The sequence below is a fragment of the Rhea americana genome, unplaced genomic scaffold (assembly GCF_003343005.1).
Source record: "Rhea americana isolate MKP2758 unplaced genomic scaffold, rheAme1 scaffold_8, whole genome shotgun sequence".
Lineage (NCBI taxonomy): Eukaryota > Metazoa > Chordata > Aves > Rheiformes > Rheidae > Rhea > Rhea americana.
This window is the reverse complement of record NW_028186978.1, coordinates 1,719,152-1,738,348: the sequence shown is the minus strand read 5'-3', so window position 1 is coordinate 1,738,348 and position 19,197 is coordinate 1,719,152. Positions and strand designations below refer to the sequence as shown.

Sequence of the window (19,197 nt, the reverse complement as noted above, 5' to 3'; positions counted from 1 at the left end):
CCTAAGCTGGCCTTGGAGTAGTCTGATCAGAGTTCATGTTCTGTGGCTGTATAGTCTTAATATTTTAAGCTGATGTATTAATGTTGTAGGATTCTCTTGTGGGAGACATACTCTGCTCAGTTTAATGTAATTTCTTTGAGAGTGTCTATTTCAGTTGAATATTGTGTTTGTCTTAAGAGGGGAAACAGAATACGCATTAATCAATGCAGTTGTATTATTTAGTGACACGACTTCYAGTTCATAGTAGCTATAGTTTTGCTGTGTTTTGATACATCATAAGATATTTTTAATGCTATTGGGAAACTAGGATTTTCTGAGCTTTCTTTGATGCTTCTSTACACTATCTATCTTGAACTGCTAATTTATAATTCCTGAAAAACTCTGTTTTCATTCATAGCTGATGTATTGTTCTCATTTGGGAAATGGTCACTGGATCCAGGTTATGGCACATACATACATAAAATTATTTTGCTTTAAATTCTTGTTGCTTCAGGGCATGAGAAATGTCTTTAGGGTTGAGCTGTGCTCCTTGCATGATCCGTATCTGATCTGTTCAGTGGAACCATATGGATTCTGCTACTATCAGGGACCTCAGGAGGAGACATTTTTATGGTAAATGTTGGCAAAGAAAGATTGAAAGCASAAAGCACTTAGTTCTTGTACCAGCTTAATAGCATCTTACACATAGTTCTACGTGTTCTAGTTAGTGTCTCAGAAAGCCTGGTCACCTTGTGCCTGTCTTTGAGACTTGATTGGGATCTTCTGAACTATGGTAACTGAGACTTCATATAATACATAGGTGTGGTAAGTTTGTTGTTATTGAGGTGTGGCTGACAGAGGACATCTGGATACTATATCTGGTTATATTTACTCAGAAATGATACTGTGCTATGCTAATACAGTATTTGAGTGCTGTTGGCTAAATATAGATAATACTATCACTTTCTAAATTTCACAAAACTTAYCACTGCCTTTCTCATCAAGACAATACATGAAAATACAGTCTTAAGTAAAAAGACTTTAAATTCTTGTATAGCCTACAGTATTTAGTTTTCTTAGAAGCTTTTTGGCACGTAAGGGCTTGTGGTAATCCCAGAGGAGAGCAGAAGTAGGAACAGCATTGGCATTGTAGAGAAATTAATGTAAAAAGCAACCCAATACATTAAGTTTATTTTATTGTCAGTTTCTTTGTTCCTAGCTTTTCCTCTCTTGAAACTGATGTAAGGAAATAGGTTAAATGTACCAAAAAGTTAATTTACTCTACCCGTATACCTTGGAACAACTAAAAGATGTGCTTAGATATGCACACTAAATTGAAAATATTACTAAAGTTTATGTAGAATGGTACTTCATTTACAGATAGGTATAGATTTAAACTAACCAACTGCTTGATAACTCCTCTATATATTTAATGCAACATGTTATTTCTTCCATTTTTTTTATAGAGCAGTCCACTTTCAAAATGGCTTTAAACACTAGCTGTCTAGTGTGTAAGGTAAAGAGCCTTTATGTCCTTTTAACATATGTGATGGATCATGTTTATAAATCCAGAAGTAACACTTAAGTTTTTTCTGATGTTTATCTTGGTGTATAGAAGAATTTTTTTTCATATACATACACATATACATATATATATATACACATATACACCATTTTAGTATTACTGTCCTGAAAAGATGATTTTTTTTTAATCAGTGATGAAGAACGATACAGATACAGAGACTATGCAGAAAGAGGCTATGACCGTCATAGAACAAGCAGAGAGAAAGAAGACCGACATAGAGAAAGAAGACACAGAGAGAAGGAAGACAGTAGGCACAAGTCATCTCGAAGGTTTGTTTTTTTTTTTTTTTGTTTTTTGTTTTTTTTTTTTTTTTTTATAGTATTTGAAAGACTTGACCAGTTTAAAAAAATAAATTTTAAAACAAACCCTGAACAAACTGGAGTCTTCTGGAAAGACTGTAAACACTTAGATACACTGCTTGGAACAAGTCTGCCATATAAAATGTGGACAGACAAAATGAGATGTTGGCCCCCAGTAACTTCATGTTGAGTGATGTGTAATATAGTCTTAGCTAGTGAACAGAAATTATGAATTTGGAGACAGAAGGGGAAAAGTGGTGGGTCAGAAAGAGGCAGAGTGAAGCTAGTATTCAGTAGCTTTACATAAAAAAAAAACTTCGTTAGCAATGATTCTTACAATGTAAGTAAAAGAACTCTTATGTTCACTTGATATAAATGTTCAACTTAATTCTTTTAGAACTTGAAATAAAAGTTAAGTCAGGGGAAAAGGATCGGTAAGAATTTAAAACTCTTGAATGGATGCCAGTAGGGACATGAAATTGCAATTTGAATACAGGTTACAAGTGTGAAAAATCATTCACCCTTCCCAGTAAAGAGTACAACATGACTGGGTATATGCACTATGGCATCAAAAATTTGTTCCTGACAGCCAAATACTATGAGAGAGAGAAAAAGAGCAGGTGCTAGTTTTCAAATACAAATGCAAACACTAATTACTTAGTACTTTGCTATTAAATGGGGCCTGACGTGTCATGCCTGTGCAATGTTTTGAGGTATTTTCCCCCTATTTTTATTTTAGTAACAGCAGACGCCGTCACGACAGTGAAGAAGGGGACAGCCACAGAAGGCACAAACACAAAAAATCCAAAAGAAGCAAAGAAGGAAAAGAAGCCAGTAGTGAACCTGCTCCGGAACAGGAAAACACTGAAGCTGCCCCTGCAGAATAGGCTTGTGTGGTTTTTTGCCTACTTGCATATATATTAGTGCCAGAAATAGATTACTATAAATCCTGTTATTTTTCTGGGTATTAAAATAATTTGCTCTTAATCTTGTTCTGTTAGTATGAAATTGAAGGTTACTTTGTTTTTTTGAAAATAAAAGAAAGAATTTTTCATGTTAAGATTCCTGGACTGACTTTGTCTTTTAAAAACCAGTAAGAAAAACTCATCATTTGCGATCTAGATGCTAGTGCTCTTTCTTGCAGTATATGAAGGGCTTGAATTCTCTTTAATAAATTGTCTCCTTTTTTCCATAATCCAGTAGGAAGGTCATTCTTCTGAGTTTAGAAGCACTTTGCATTCATTTTATTATATACTGACATCTGGAATGGTATGTGTTTAGTATAGCCCTTGGAGTTTATATCTATCTGAAAAGATCCTTTACAAGGATGGAACAAGGAGGAGGAATTCCAGACACTTCAACAAACTTGTTCTAAAGTGAAATAACAACAAAATGGGAAAACCTGGAAAGTTGCTGACTGGTTTTAGTCTGTTGGAATGTTGACTGCAGTTACCTTGCACTTGGTAATTATGCCTTGTATGTTTGGGTGCATAAGCTAGACATCTGTCCTACTTTCTTTTTTCAATAGCTTAAGAGAAAATTCATTTTAGTCTGTTAGGGATGGCTGTCCCTAGCAGACATTGTAGTCTGTTAGGGATRGCAAAGAGTAATGAACACATCCTCTTCACGTTGTTAGCTTTTGAGGAAAAAAAATAAGACTTCAAAACTTGGGTAGAAATCTCTCTCTTCTTACAGACAACAGTAAAAATATATATATATTTTAAAGAAAAAAATAAAACTATCATCACGTTGAGGTTTACTGCAGTCCAAACAGTATCAGGTGAGATTGGCATGGCAGTCCTGCAAAAACTATACTGCCTTGTCAGAGCAGTAATTAAAGGCTTTACTTGATGACATTAGCAGAGTGCACTGTACTTATTTTTAAAAAGAAATATTTTTATGTAAAAATTCTAGATTTATTAGTATTAATTAGAAGCTTTTAGTTTTGAGTGAAAATAATGGCTGTACAAGTACACAGTTACAGWTATTTTTAATAATTTTAGAAGTAAAATTGAATTCACAGCTTTACAGACTAACAAACAATACTTGAAAGTCTTGAAAATACCAGCTTCATGCTGACCATGAAAAGGTACAGATAATCGATGTGCTATTAATGTGTTGGGTAAAAGCCTTCGTCTGATATTTTTCTGTTAGAAAAGTACTTCATCAGATTGCTAGGAATTTTTCCATACGTAAGTTATTCATAAATTTCTTTTTTAGAAGTCAAAGTGGGTGAACAGGAGCTTTTGCTGCTCCTTAAATTTAATGATTATTATAATGCATTATAAATATAAAAAAATAAAATAAAACCCAACTTAAGAACATGGGAAGCAAAGATTTGTCTGCAACTTAAATCACTCTGAAGTGATTCTCTGACARGTGTCCCTGCTTTGCCTAAACTTGACTTCTCTTGACATGCAGGTTGAAATTCCACAAACCTTTTCTTTATAAACACATTTGATTCCCACCCSACCACACCCCAGAAAAAAGTGAGGATTACTGACGTCCATGTTTTTCCTGTGTTAAATTACTTGTCATACTGTCTGTGAAGACTTGTTTTATAAAAAAGTGCCAGGCCAGGATGCAATAGTGAGAGTAATTTTTCCTTTCAGTTCTTTGAGCATCCTTGCCAAGCAGGCATGCATCATTCCTGATGTGTTCCTGCCATTGACAGCGAGGAGGATGTCACCACATCTGCAAAACCAAAGGCATAGAGGAGAGAACGATTAAAAAAGGTGACATCTTGTCTTAAATTCCTGCAAGTGCTAAAGCATGTCCTCAAGTTTGGGTTGGAGGCGGAGGGAAAGAAAGGAATTATTTTTAAGCTGKGGATGTAGGGAAGCTTTTCTGTGATGGCTGCTACTTTATAGACTGATTTCCTCCCCAACCCCAAGTTACAGTATGTATCTTTTTACTTAAGCCTGCACTGAAACGTACATCTGTTCTATTACAAAGGCAAGTACGTTGAAGTTCTGGAAAACAGTCTATTTCCAGATCCATCAGAATTCAATTGTGTAATCTACTGAGCTCACCAGAAATTTTTAATGCATTCATACRCAGTATACTTGTCTATCAGCAAGTCCTTTCTTTTCTCTACCTTGTATTTGTATAAACATGTAAAAAAAGAAAATACAGACTAGATGAAACAATTACTTAAATGCCACTTTTTACTAGATTGTTGTCATTACCTAATTCTTCCATCATTATATGCTGGTGTTCCCCCAACAATGGATTTGATAAAGAAGGGTTTGTTCCCAGTATGTTCTTCATAACCTCCTACAATGCTGAAGCCAAGACTTCCTGCTGTATTTCTTCGTAATATGATTTCCTTGCAGCTGTACAAATACCTGAAACAAACCAGTTTAATTAGTATGTTATGATTAAGGTTAGAGTCCATTCAATCATTAATGATTCATCTGCTTTTTCATATACTAGTAGCATGTTTTGAAAACATAAAATAGCATCAAAGTTCCACTATATTCAACATTTATACACTTTTCCTACTTTTGTACTATGGTTGTCTACAACCAGTTAACCTAGAACAAATTACTATCTAATCTTGACTTTAAACAATGGAATCAGTTAGTTCCTAGGACAACAAAAGTAATGCGAATGTTTCAGTTGCAATTGAAAAATGATAGAGAAAAATACTTTACCTGACACTGGATTTAATATTTGTAAACCACAGCTGTAGAAAGTGCACGTCACCTATCTGGTACAAGCCCAGTGGTTTGTTTTATCTTCCAGAAGAGAGCCTGTATATGATTAACTGTTTCGTAAGTAGTCAGGCATTAGGAGAAACATTAAAGAAGACAGGAACTACGGTGAATGTCAAAACTAAAAAAATTTCAAAGCCAGTGAAGTAAATCAGAATTACAGAAATTGTGGAGATCACGCACAGAGGAATACCAGTGGAAGAAGGAATTTTCAAGTTTTCTTATCAAGTAACTTGGCAACTTGTAGCTGTAGCATGGAAAACGCTGCTGCCCTGGAAGGACAATGTTATGGAGCACTGATACRGCTGTCAAGAGGATAGCTTGTCCTCACTACAAAGGTAAGTAAGTGCAGTATTTTATGGCATGTGATCTGAAATCTGCCTTTCCCTCCTTTTGTCATCTTATTTATAGACTATATTACGGTAAGTCAAAGCTTAGTTGAAACAAGGAATAGGGGACAAGGAAGAGCAGCGTACGTGACTAGACTCTTACAGTGTGCATATTACTCATGTCTGTGTATATTAATTTGGATACTTCTGTTTTTTTTTTAACTAAGCAGAAAAACAACATTAATTTTATTACAAAGCATTTTATACACAGCAACAGAAATTTCTGGCCTTAATGCTTAAGCCAGTCCTCATTATCAGTTTGCCCAAGAATGACTGACAAGTCTTGAAAATCTTTTTGCTATTCTAAATCTGAAAAGTTAGACTGGGCTACAGCCAGCAACTGTGACAAATTCTATTCAAAGCTCCTTAAGGTTTCTGACCAAGGAACTGCTGACCCRTCTTGTACAGAAGGGCAACTAACTTAATTTTATCTTAATGACAAATGTGTCTAGTTTTTAAAATTTCATTTGTCAAATAATGCTTTTACTGTGTTTCACAGCAGGCTTTTTAGTAGTACCAGATTAGTCCCCCAGGGTCTACAACTACTCACCTGCTGCCAGGATAGTAGGTATATAATATTTGCGCAAGAATTTGCTGGCTGTTAATGTAAGAAACAGGTGATACTTGGTTCTTTCATCAGCAGCCAGGCGTTATTACTTTACCATCTGTGGGCTTTTTAAATGTGCAAAAATCACTTACTTAAAACCTCTTATGTTCGATGGTACTTATCAAGGTTATGRCCAAGCAATGCCAGAACTCAGGCAGTAGTAGTAGTGCTATAAGCTAGTGCTGACTTGGGGAGGCAGGGGTCTTCTCTCTGTCTGAAGGAGAACATCATTGCTGAAATTGAAAGGTTACAGCCTCAATCCTAAGTCTACCAGGTAAAGACACAAGAGGAAAAACCACAGTGAAAGCAAACAAGGCATATGTTCTGTAAGATTCTCCATTACCTGGTCTCCATCAGACTGTAAAGACCTGCTATCAAAGCCTATCCTAGATTTGGGTAAAATGCACCTGGCACAGGGACTACTTTATAGTGTATCTTAGCAAGCCAAAAAATATTTTTTCCCTTAATGTGGTAGTTGAGTTTCAGTTGTCCACTGCCCTTGCACTGTAGCTTGAATCAGAAGAAACCAAAGCTGGAACGTTGCAGAACATTTAACTTCACTTTCCTTTGGGATGAGTGAAGTGAAGTCTACCTCCTGCCAGTATTTCGATTAACTTTGGAGTTTAATAGCCAGCGTTAACATCACYGTTTCTCTGATCATCTTGTGATGTTCCTACCTTGCAGGTTTGCAGGGAGCTACTGGTTAGAGCCAGACTGGGAAGTTATTCCCTCTCATTTGAAATCAGACTGGGTATAGCACATCAACCTAGCTGTTTTGTTCTGGAGCTGGTTAGGATATTACTCAGTAATAACTCTCTCAGTTTCAGACTGAGCACATAGCAGTGGCCTGACCCTGTTTGGAGAGCGTGTCCCTCTTGATCTTGATGGACAGGACCAAGCACATTGGATTCTTTGTATCCCAATGGACCCATAAGGGGCCRTATCCTACTTTGAAACTTCAGGTGAGTTTTTTAGTGCTAGTGCTCTGTGTGTAGTACCTAGCTAACTCAAGATCCACATATGATGCCTTTACCACTTGTGTCAATAGTTGCATTGACAACCAGGTCCCACTATATGAAAGCTTTTTTCTGGGGAAGAAAACCACTGTTATGCCAGTGTAACTGTTACTGAGGACATACTGTAGAGACAGTCCTACAATTACTGGGGGGAGAGGGGGAGCTGACTTCAGAGGCCTCATTTACAGCACAGCTCAGAGAGCTGTACTGGCAAAAATCTGGCCAGAGTAGATGCTAGCAGCTGAGCATTGGACCTAGAAGCAGCTGTGCTGCCAGAGGGAGCACTCATGTAACTCGCTCCCTCAAGTACCCAAGAGTACGTTTGCATTCAGGAGCAGTAATGAGTTAACCTTTACTAGCATAATTACACAGTGCATTTRCTGTTGCCCAATTATATGTGACAAGATGTATCAGGGACTTGAAAAATACTACAGGGAAAGGAAATGGTCATTTTTCAGCCAGATCTTTTTTTTTAATGGCTGCATGTAGCTATCATTGCCTTACCTCATCCCAGTGCTTACAGTGGCACTACTACTACCAAAGAAATGCCGACCGAACAACAGTCTGAGTTGCCTAGGTTTGCTTGTCCCTTAAATATTAGAAATTCAGAGAAAACTACACTTTTTTCATGTCCCAGAGACATACTTCGAGATGACTTTTGACAGAGTATGAGTGCATAAGTTGTATTCACTCCTTTAAATCTATGTTTCAATACATCCTCATAGGATGGAGGGTATACAAATGGCCAGGTACCATAACCCAGCTATTCATTAACGCTTTCAGAAACATGGAAAGGATGCTAGGAGTCAGCTGCATGCAGAGCTGAGCTGAGYGCAATGCGGTTCTTGTTTGCTCTGGCTAGGTCAGTGCATAAGGGAAGATGCCTGCTCTGCCCAAGCAAAGAGCAGCAGAAAGAGAGTTATTTTGTTTGGGTCTGTTTGCAGTTGTGTAGTAATAAAGACAAGCTAAAAAACCACCATGGAGAGAAAATGAAATAATGCTGTACTTGCGTCATGCAAAGRTACTTAGTGTGTTTGAGCAGATTAGTTTTCTGTTGTAACCCAAGATGCCCTGATCTGTGCATCTTGACCCAGTTAAACAGCCATAACCCACTGAAATGCAACAAGGCCAAAGAGAACCATCATCTCCCACATTGGAGCAAAGCAATTTACAGTTTACAGCCTCTATGTGTAAATACTCTAACAGAGTCAGAAAGCCGCGGACAAGGAGTAATTTATGTGTGAACTTGCCTCAGATTCAGGACCTGAGGATAAACAGTGTCTAGACACAGGATCCTATCATTAGAAATACTACATCTCAGCATAATTTCAAATTTCAAAGTATCTTGACTGCATCACCTTTATTTTTAAAGTCTTATTTTCAAGGAACTAAGTATACAWTTCCCTGCCTCTGTTCCTAAAGTGTAATTACTCTTATGCTTTGGAAAGCAACATCAGTTTGACTTCAGAAAGACTTCAGCAATAGCGGGTACAAAAAACATGAACTTTTTACCTTTGATACAGTAGATAACTGGCAGTGGAGYGGGTGAGCATTTCAGAATTGCCCCCATCAAAGCCCTACAGCCTGGATGGAGATAATTGGGGAAGTKTCTGCCCTAATTCTGTGTTTTAGAYTCACTTCTGCCCCTGGTTTGCAAAATGACTTTGGACAACTGTCTTTCTCACCTCACTCTGCAGATGAGCAAAAGCACTCATGTGAAGTACTAATGTTTGTAAATGTTATGACAGGATGATCTATAAAGTAGTTTTAAGTGCTAGCTGGGGGGAGGAAGTGCAAGGAGAAAAACGAAAGGAGAGCAGGAAAACAAGCAACAGTGGAAGTATCACACTGCGAGGGCAACGTTTCTYGCCAGCTGCTACGTGGTATTTGCTTTGTGCACGCTTTGCAAGAGCCTTTCCCTCAAACAGCAAATGAGACCTGTCTTCCTCAGCCGCAAAATCAACCCGGCTCCTCTGAAGTCAGGCGTCGGGCTGGGACGCTGCAGTCCCCGCATCCCTCTCGCCTRCCGCCTCCCAGCCCCTCCGCGCACACGCAGGCCAAGTTTTGACAGATGTCAGATGCACATGTGCCTCTATTTTATAACCACCACACGTTGGATCGTGCTGCAGAAAGACTAGAGGAGTTGTTTGTGGGTTGTCAAGCTGTATAAAAATGGCSAAGGACAATTATAAGATATCGCAAGAAAAGGGCAAAAATTCAGGTGCTCTTAAATTACGCGAGACAGCTTTTGCAAGGCTTTGAGCTTTGGTGCAAGGAGTCAGATAACCTCTCTCTCTGATTCTGCTACTGACTTCATCCAGAAAAGTAGATAATTCTCTCCCAGTGTCTCTTATCTGTGCCCATCTCTGTCCCACGTATGTACCCCTTGGGAGAGGGCCAGGTTCTGCACTACAGAGCACTGCGCATTTACTGAACACTGTCCTAAGAAAATAAAGCGTGTTAYAGTTAATCGCGTTGCTATTAGCCTGTTTTCTACTTCATCAGCTGTGGGCTGAGATTTGCAGACTCCTGTCAACGTCCTTCAGGGCTTAGCTTATCTCAGGGAGCACATTTTATAGTACCATCCTTCACAGGACTTTCAGCAGCACTCAGTTTTTTTAAACACCAAAGGAAAGACTCTCCTCTCCTCTTAGCGTGCTAATCAACTGAATGTCTTGCACAGTCAGGCTTCTYCTGGGCTCCCTTCCTCGCTTGATTTAAATAAATCATCTCCCTGCATTGCCATTGCTTTGTAAAGCCACATCTTTCCCTTATTAGCAGAATAAAGAATTCACCATCCAGCAGCTTCTTTTTAATCTTGCCTATTCCTGGCCTAGTAGTTTTACARCCTTTTCTATTTTTAAGGTATACATGCCCTGTCCTGCCTACCTTCCCAAACACCTTAAGATCCTGCATAGTCCRGATTTTGACATTTCTAGTTTTCTCTCAGTTATACCAAAAGTCCTCAAATTCTCCCACCTTGGAGCAGTCCCTCCAGTAWGTGGTATTGCTTTATTATTGGCATCACAATTTTAATGAAGGTAGCTGAATCTTCACCATCATTGCACATCAGGCACCTTTAGCAAGATGGACCTGTCAGAAGCGTATTTGAACAGCAACAATTCCTAGGACAGCCTTGAAAATTTTGCAAGACTTCTGAAAATACCTTGATGTCTACTGGCATGTGATGCTTGCCCAAAGCAAACTAGAAGCCAGACAGAGAAAAGCTAAATGCTCAAACTGGAGGGAAATGAGTTAATACAACACACATTCTGGTGAGGGCTGAAGGGCTTCCAGATGTCTGGTGTGGGCCCCAGAGAAGCAGTACAAGAGTAAGAGGGTAACAGCATTCACACTGGGTAAGACTGAAGGGTCTCATAACACCTAAAGCACAAGCCCAGATCTGATCCTTGCATCCCTAGTCAACCAGCCAACGACTACTAAGGATGAAGTACGCCTTTGTTACTGTCAATTCTAATCAGTTTTGGTCCCTGTCTTAATCTGATTTTAAAACCAGTGTACCAGTTCAGCATACTAATCCCGTATTTTTATTTCGCAGAAAAGGGCTGCACTGTGTATGCAGTTGCAGCTGGGGATAGAATTACAATGAACTTCCTGTTTTCAGACCTGCTGACACTGGGGCTAATTTTCCTTTAGACTYGAGGGGTGGGAATTGCTGCACACATGCAGCCTTTGCAGGGGGAGCACAGGGAGCTTAGATACTGCTTTTAAAAGGGTAAAACCCTTTTTCCTCCCAAATGTCAAAGATGCACTGACTTTCTGATGTGAGCACTGAGTGCTCTGTGGAGCTCTGTGCTTCATCTCGGTTACCTAACGYGGACACGGGGACTTTAGGCGGCTGTTGGTAGATGATGACCAGAGGGTACAGGTTTTTGATGCAGCAGGACACAAACGTGTGAATCCATCTWGCAGTGGATGGTGACTGAAGGCAAGATTCAGCCCTGCAGTTTCCAGCATCCATGAGACCTAGAGGCCACTTGCCCTCTCTCTGCTAGGACTGTGGGCTGAACTCCAGTGCCTTCATATTGCTGTGGTAGAGCTCAGGGGTGCAGAAGAAGTGGGYGTGGGTGAGACCTCTCTACACTTGCTTGTCTGCAGTGAGACTGGGGGGAGAAAAGTTTAGCGTTGCCCCGAAGCAGCAAGCCATGGGCCATCAGTTACCTTCTCTCACCAGCAACGAGAACCTCGTGCTCTCCGCGGGAGAACGAACCCTTCCTCTGCGAGGGTGGACATGCAACCTTCCTCCCGCTCTGTCCGTGCTCGAGCACAGCCTGCGCAGTCACTAGCCTCAGAGCAAGCTCTGAAGCACACTGGCACAAGGCATGGATGTGCCGCTCGGCCGTCACAGCAGGCCTTGCTGCAAGGTGTGGAAGGAGCTCAAAACGGCCCAAGCCACAGGGAGGGAAAGAGCCCGACTTGTTACGTGAGCGCAGCCGGTGAGGACAAGTCCCGAAGCTGTGCCTGTGGCAAAAGCTCACTTGTTCCACAGGTTGCCTATTCATGCCCTCTCTTAAAAAAGGGGTATTCTGAACAGCTACCAGCTTTAGAAATATGGGAAAAACTAAGTAGTAGGCTAAATTCTTCATTCCTTCAAGCTGAGGGAGCAGAGAAGGGGTTTCCTTCAGTTAAGAGTACAAATTTCAACTGCGAGATGCTAGTTTTGCATRTTCACAGATCCATGGCATATCCTCATTAAGTATTTTGCCTTGGGCAAAACGTCTCTGAAACTGCAGACAAGCACCGGGTACACTGAGCGCGTTTGAGAGAACGTAACTACATGCGATGCGGCTTTTATTATTTTTACTAAAATAACAACACAGCTGCTTCCTGTACATGACAAATGTGCTTTTTTTCAGTTGAGGGTGAGGTTAAAAGAGGTGATTCGGAGATACTGGCCAACTGCACGCACTTTGTAACATCTGGGCAAAGCCAAACTACCCAGCTGTGTCTAGCTGACGCGAAGGGCCGGGAAGCTCACGAGCCGCAGGAGGGGCAGTGCCACCTTCTGCAGGGTGGTCGATCCAAGGCCCCGGATCAGCGAGCTCCTGCATCCCTACAAGCTTCTCCTTTCCCTCCCCTAAGTGCCAGGTACGTTTTCAAGAACAGGACAGTTCGGGACTCTCTCCTCCCTTGCAAGCAGATCGACGTGTCTGTTTTTCCATGTACACATACCCGGTTACAAAAGGGAGGTATTTAAAATAAAGTCTGTGACAGAGCCTGGATTTAATTAACATGTCAGCGCAATGAATAAAGCCAAAAGAAAGAACTGCCAAAAAACCATAAATCTTTCCTCCCACTCCCCTTCAGCAAAAGGATGTAGTTTTTGGACTTACCGCGGCAGTCCCAGCCACATAACCCAGGAGGGCGACCACTCGCCRCTCTCGGGGGTGCTGTGCGCGGCCTCGGGGAGCGGCGCCCTGCTCCTCTCCTCCTGGGGTTCGCACGCCTTCATCTCCAGGGCTTTGAGCACCACCGACGAGTTGGTGTTCTTCAGCAGGGCGACGGCCTCGCTCCGGCTGACTCCCGTCAGGTCGATCCCGTTCACGTTCAGCAGGATGTCACCTGAGACCAATCACACGGATCAGGAAGATCCCTGCAAATGTTTCTAAGACCCCCCCTTCACCCTAAAAAACAAGTGAGTCAAAGCCAGGCCAAGGACTCGCTGCCTGATGACAGTATTTGTTAATATTATCATTTACCGTGAATATGAAGCATATGCTAGTAAACATGCCACGAGCATGAGAGAAGGGACTCGATCCCCACGGACGCAGCGAAGCCAGGTTGGACGAAGGCTTTCGTTGTGGTTTCTTGTCATGCTACACCCGGCGCCCGGAGCCAAAGGACACAACCTGGTACGTCAGCCGAGCGCTAAACGGGGCTGGCGAACCTCCGCCGGAGCAAGCGGAGGGCCAGGTCCTCTCCCGGCCGTAGCTCCCCCGCTCTCAGCCCGCGAGAGGCCGAGCAGCAGAGGCACGGAGGATGCTGCTTTGGCCCGCGAYGCCTCTGCCTCTGGATGCTCCGGATGCCGAGGATCCAGCCCGCGCAACTGCTGCGAGAACGCTTGAAACCTCAGGCAAGGACGCCCTCCTACAGCCCGTGCTAACTGCAACTCCTCTGCCTCGGCGTCTCTACACAACGCAGGCAGCTTCACGGGCACTTGATGCCARTTTAGGCTTTTGAAGCACACTTTAACTAATGCCTTCTGTATTTAACCTGAATTTGAAACYCAGAATCTGAAAGCTGGAGGGTGGTTTTCCCCCAGCGCTCCCGAAGCTGAGCACTGCCACTCCAGCTGGCTCTCCGCAAAGTTTGCTTTATAGAATAACGTATTATTATTTTAAAGTTAATGCCTGTTTAAATGGCCACAGGCCAAAATGCCTTTCTGTATGCCTTATTTATAATATATGCACAGCAGCTTTAGAGAAAAACGCCAAAAGGACCTTGATTACTCCGAGGGGAACAAAAAAGACGTTATTAACGCCGTGCTGCTGCTGGAAGACACCAGCGGCCGCAGTGCAAAGCGCTGCGGCTCGCTCCAAAGCCCGGCTTTCCCCGGGTGCTCCGGCCGCGCTTCGTCCCCAGGCTCCTCACGGCGCGGGCTGGACCTACTGGCGCTCCGGGCAGCGCTAAGCCAGCRCTAGCCTTCTGCTGCGGTCTGCCCCGAGGAGGCAGCCGGCCGTCTAAGGGCTGCTCTAAAGCTTGCCGCCTTGTAGCTCTGCTACAACATCAAGTTTTCATTCGCTTCCGATTTTATCAAATTAACTAGGCTGAATTTTCCATGCTGGGTGTCTGCCTCGCAAGGAACGTTTTTTGGAAAATTCATCCCACAGAGTCAGTCGCTTCTCAGCGGGAGGAAAGGGGAAGCCTGCCKGGTTGCTGCCGACGTCGTGTTCCTACAGATGTTTGGATGAGGAGCTGGAGCTCCTGCAAGGGGGAGGTTCCTGGGAGCGCCAGCTCCGAGCATGCCGCGGCCCGGGCTGGAGGGGCTCAGCAGGACTGCAGCTCCRCAGCCCCGCATTTGGCAGGTAGGAAATCAACAGTTCTGGATGCGATATTGAACCACACGGCATTCATAAATGATGGCAATTCTACTCCTTTTTTTTTTGATCTCTTCAGAAATGATAGGAAAAGCACAAAAAATTGCATCAAGAAACCATTAAGGTTGCACAGTGAGGCTCTCAGTCGCTAGGAGATGATGGTGCAAATTCATTTTCCTGTGCAAAATTAATGCGGCTCCTACTTCAGTATGCCTACACCACATTTCACAGTGACAGTTACTGCTGCTGCTTACAGCTTTTCCGGTAGCTGACTTGAGACCCTCTAATCTGACATATCCCAACAGAAATCTGCAGGACAGCTGAAGGTGGCAGGCTGTGATGCTTTCCCTGTTCCCCTGACCTTCAAAGGAAGCCTTTGAACCAAAGCAGACCTTCCAAACCCACTATTTTTACCTGTTTTTATCCTGCTGTCTCTGCTGATAACTCCTCCAGGTTCGACGCTTATCACATAGATAGGCAAATCCCACTCCCGGTTAGTGGCTCCGCCTGCAACAGTCATTCCCAGGGATTCGGTGTGATCCTTCCGGACGGCCACAACCTTCTCGTGGCAGGTGACGGCGTGCAAGGCACTCTGTGGCGGGGAAACCAAAGCAAAGCACTTCACAACCGCCTGCCACTCCTGGCCAGGCGCAGGCGTGACTCTCCCCAGGGCTTTGGGCTCTCTGGAGTCAGAGCTATAACCAAAATAATCCATGCTTTAACAGTTAAGGTCAGGCACCGCTTCCACCAAAGTCAGAAGCATTTTACCACTGGGACTATTGGAAGCAGGAGTCAGCAATTTGAAGTGAAATAAGGAATTTGATTTTCAAAAAAGAAAATAATTTTCCTTATCCTAAGATCATCAGCAGTCCTCATATCTTTGGGTATCAGGTCACGGTTCTTACCTTCCTGCTTCCAGTCTGAACATCATCTATGTAGTTATGAGAATTAGTACACCTAGCTTAAAGGAATGAAATTCTTGGGGATAGATTAGAAGACAYACACTTCACTCGCTATTCCCAATTTCTATGTTCCTATAGAGGGTACTGGCTAAAATACATCAGAAAAATAATTATTTCAATTCAGAAAACAAGAAGGACTTTAATAGAGCAAGGAGCCAGTAGCTTCTAGGTGGCTCTTCTTATTCCTTGTGCTTAAAAGGYCACTGCTTGGTGGCAGTCACTTCTTCTGTCTGGGAATAGTCATTCATTTCTTTCTGCCCAAACAGGAAAAGTTACCTACACACAACCCGTCACATGGACGACAAGCGCATCAGCGGAGGTGAAGCAAACTTACAGGCTGCCTCCGGCACGAAAGGCAGCACGAGCTCTAGCACAGCCTGCGAACTGAGTGTCACCTGAACAAACCCATCCAGCGCTTACAGAAAAACCCAAGAGACAAGGACTCTTCTCCAGAAAATCTGGATTTAAACRGTAACTGCTTTGACTTCCTTTAGGATTTCACAAGCTGTGTTCCTGGCACCAGTCCCTGTGGATCCCAGCCCCTCTTGTAGAAACAGCACCATCTATTCCAGACTCATTATGTAGATATAATAGACATGCTGTTAAATACATTTCAAATATTAAAAAAAAAAATCTCATTCACAAGTGTGACCTCACATTTATAACATGCAAAAATAATCTATAAATCTCATTTACAGCCACATTAATCTCTTCCAAGAAACCTGAGATCCCACAAAGACATTCCACCTCAATTCCCCGGCCAACAGCCTCGTGAGCAGAGCGGCCGGGCCCATGGCTGCTGCGGCAGTGACGGCTGCAGAGCAAGRAAGGCAGCAGCAAGGGGTCTGTATGGGAGTAGCAAAGAGAAAAGGAACTGCCTCAGGGGGAATTCTGTAGTGTGGGGACAAATACACGGAGGGTTTGTCTACGCACTGTACTGGAATGGTTTCCATTTCTGCTTTTCTTTTTTTTGTTGTTGTTGTTGTTTTTGTTTTGTTTTTCATGGCAGAGCAGGTTAACTTTGTGTTTTGTGCTTTTTAAAGATGTGTTCGGTGGCACTAATTCCACGCCAGGATTTCTGTGGTGCAGCATCAATAACTAAAAGCAGAACCTTTCAGCAGCTTAGCAAAGGATTTCAGATGCTTGAACAGAACAACAGCAGGTGCCACCGGGCTTCAGGAATGAAAAAAGCAAAGAGCATCAGGAAAAGGGTCCTTAGTTGCTGGGTCTGGCTGTATCACAGGCACTGTGGCAGGGTAACTGGGTTTATGACCTGCAGCCAAAGTTAAAAAATATCTAAAGGCTACAACATTCCCCTTTTAAAAAGAGAGATGCTCTATTCCAGATCTCTTTTACCTTCAGGAGACAAAAGGTCACGTTTATCTTTTGAGTGTAAATGTTTTAAATATAATTGTTGCAACTGTATCCTTGTGCAAACTGAACTCCGTTTTATGTTTCATCCATTTTTGTGCAAAAATGTCCCTTTCCCTTTGAAAAGGAGCAGCTTCCCATCAGGAGAAGGCCACTTCCCGAAGGGAGCAGGATAGGGGCACTGCTGATTTTCACAAAAGTGCAGTTTGAGATTTTGCAACAAAATACGAAACTAGAATTATATTGGCAACTCAAAACAGTCAGGGCAATCCTGTTACTTATGCTATGTCTGCTATATCTCAGACACCAAAAATGCTCCTGATAAACCAGTTAATGCTCTGTTTTTGAGGAATCAGTGCAGAAACAAGCAGCTTTCCAAGCAGTGCTTGGGAACAACTTATCATGTTCCATTTCAATGAAAATTCATAAAAGTGCTGACACTCGTATGTTCAAACACATAGGATCAGCTTTCCTTTGAAGCTACTCTTCCACATGTCATTTTTTATATGATTGCAGATAGAAAGGAATTAGGGCGACTCGGCTGAGAGGAAGACAGTGATGAAAGGAAAGTAAAACCTTTTTTAGTAAACACACGTAGGGCTTCCTTGGAGGAACCAGGGATAATGAGGACACCAGTTAAAAGGCAATGTTTATCAGTGATTGCGTTTCAGTGCATTTGCTTCTAAACAATTGTCCTTCTCCATCATTTTGGATTGGCCTTAGAGGTCAGGAGTAGGAAAACATAGCAGTTCATCCTCTCCTCTTTTTAATTTTGGGGGGAAGTTTACAGTGAAATAAATATTTACAGCAGATTATCACAGCCTCAAGCCATGACGCATGTCTTGCTGGCAAAGGACACAGCTGTGCCTGGTTGGAAAATGCAGTTCACCTGAAGGCTAACCTACGAATACGGTCGCAGGACACTGTCCGCCCAGGAACGGGCTTGTTTTGTTTAGGTACTAATTTGTTAGAAAGAATGGGAGTAAGAAAASAGTTATAATTAAAAACGAGCACTATTTAATTAATGGCAAAGCTCCCGCTGACTTCAAAGAAGCTGAAGCCGGTTTATTTATACATTACAGCCCTGCTTAGCAGCCTCTGCTGCGCTAGAAGGTGTTCCTGACATCTCCTCTTTTCTGAATCCAGGCAGCAGCCGCAACAATTTGGGCTTTACCTCCCCCGTCTTTGTAGACAGGAGAACAACTTAATGAGACCGCGCACTGGCCCCGCTCCTGCGGCACGCCATACAGCCTGCGTCCGCCGCCACCGCACCAGGATGTGGTGGCCACAGACTGTCCTCCCGCTCCTCTAGCGTGCTGCCRGCTGGGTGGCTGTCTGCCATTGGCATTGGCCTGAAAGCAAGCTGCTTTCTTGCACTTTCCAGATGGAGGCAGGCTGTCATGAGGGCAAGACTTGGCCAGAAGGGATTCCTGAGCCGTTATACGATAAAGACGACTGCTGGAAGCTCAAGTTTACTCTTGGCACCGAACGCAGCCAAGGCTTGGGAGCAAATTCCATCCTGTATTTACATGTATGTCCTACAAGGGAGCTKGTTCTCTCAAAGAGATCGTTCTTGACTTCTTAATAGCACTTCCTAGGCCAAGCTCGGGGCGGGGGCGATGGGACTCTTAATTAGGAAGGATTCAAGTTAGTCAGCAATCTCTCTGTCAACTGCATGCAAGAGTGCAATCCCTCTGAAGGCAGCAGGTAGCAGATTCATCCAAGCAAGCACCAACAGACCCCTCCCTTGACAGTAAAGCACAGCCAATGGCACCGTGTTGTTTTGGAGCAGGAGCATACACGGCATTAGGACACTGGACAGACTCTCGGCTTACAAGCATTATTCCTGCACCACTGCCTGTTCAAAAACAAATACAATTTTAAGTCCACCAAAGCTTGGAGTTTAAAGATCTTGAATTGCAAATGATGTTCAGCTACACCTTAAGCAAAAAAGCAAGAGAAATTCAAACTGACATGCTCATACCATATGAAAGGCCAAATAACACTCCAGCAGTGATTGTATCAGACCAAAAGCCTACAGCGCTTGAAGCTAATCATGTCTACTGGCTGTACTGATCTACTGATCTATTGCCAGAGCATTTTGTCTGAAATGAGCCCTCCACTGCACACACACAAAGCTAAAGGGAGCTGGTAACAGTTCACAATTTTCTTCTTTGGCCGTGATCTTCCCTGGAAAGTTCCCAAATAGTGGCGC

At 42.7% G+C, this 19,197-nt stretch overlaps 2 protein-coding genes across 3 annotated transcripts in view; one reads left to right on the top strand and one right to left on the bottom strand.

Moving 5' to 3' along the window:
* Positions 1–2,925, top strand: part of FIP1L1 (factor interacting with PAPOLA and CPSF1) — a 44,142-nt gene extending 41,217 nt beyond the window's left edge. The window contains exons 18-19 of the mRNA XM_085322828.1: positions 1,696–1,833; positions 2,603–2,925. Of these exons, the coding sequence (XP_085178954.1) occupies positions 1,696–1,833; positions 2,603–2,750 (286 nt within the window). The 3' untranslated portion in view covers positions 2,751–2,925. The remainder of the gene's footprint in view (positions 1–1,695; positions 1,834–2,602) is intronic.
* A 689-nt stretch (positions 2,926–3,614) lies between these two features.
* Positions 3,615–19,197, bottom strand: part of LNX1 (ligand of numb-protein X 1) — a 67,724-nt gene continuing 52,141 nt past the window's right edge. For both annotated transcript variants that reach the window (XM_085322791.1, XM_085322792.1), the window contains 4 exons: positions 15,064–15,241; positions 12,946–13,174; positions 5,052–5,210; positions 3,615–4,557 (listed from right to left, as the gene is read on the bottom strand). In XM_085322791.1, coding sequence (XP_085178917.1) covers positions 4,422–4,557; positions 5,052–5,210; positions 12,946–13,174; positions 15,064–15,241 — 702 coding nt within the window. In that variant the 3' untranslated portion in view covers positions 3,615–4,421. The remainder of the gene's footprint in view (positions 4,558–5,051; positions 5,211–12,945; positions 13,175–15,063; positions 15,242–19,197) is intronic.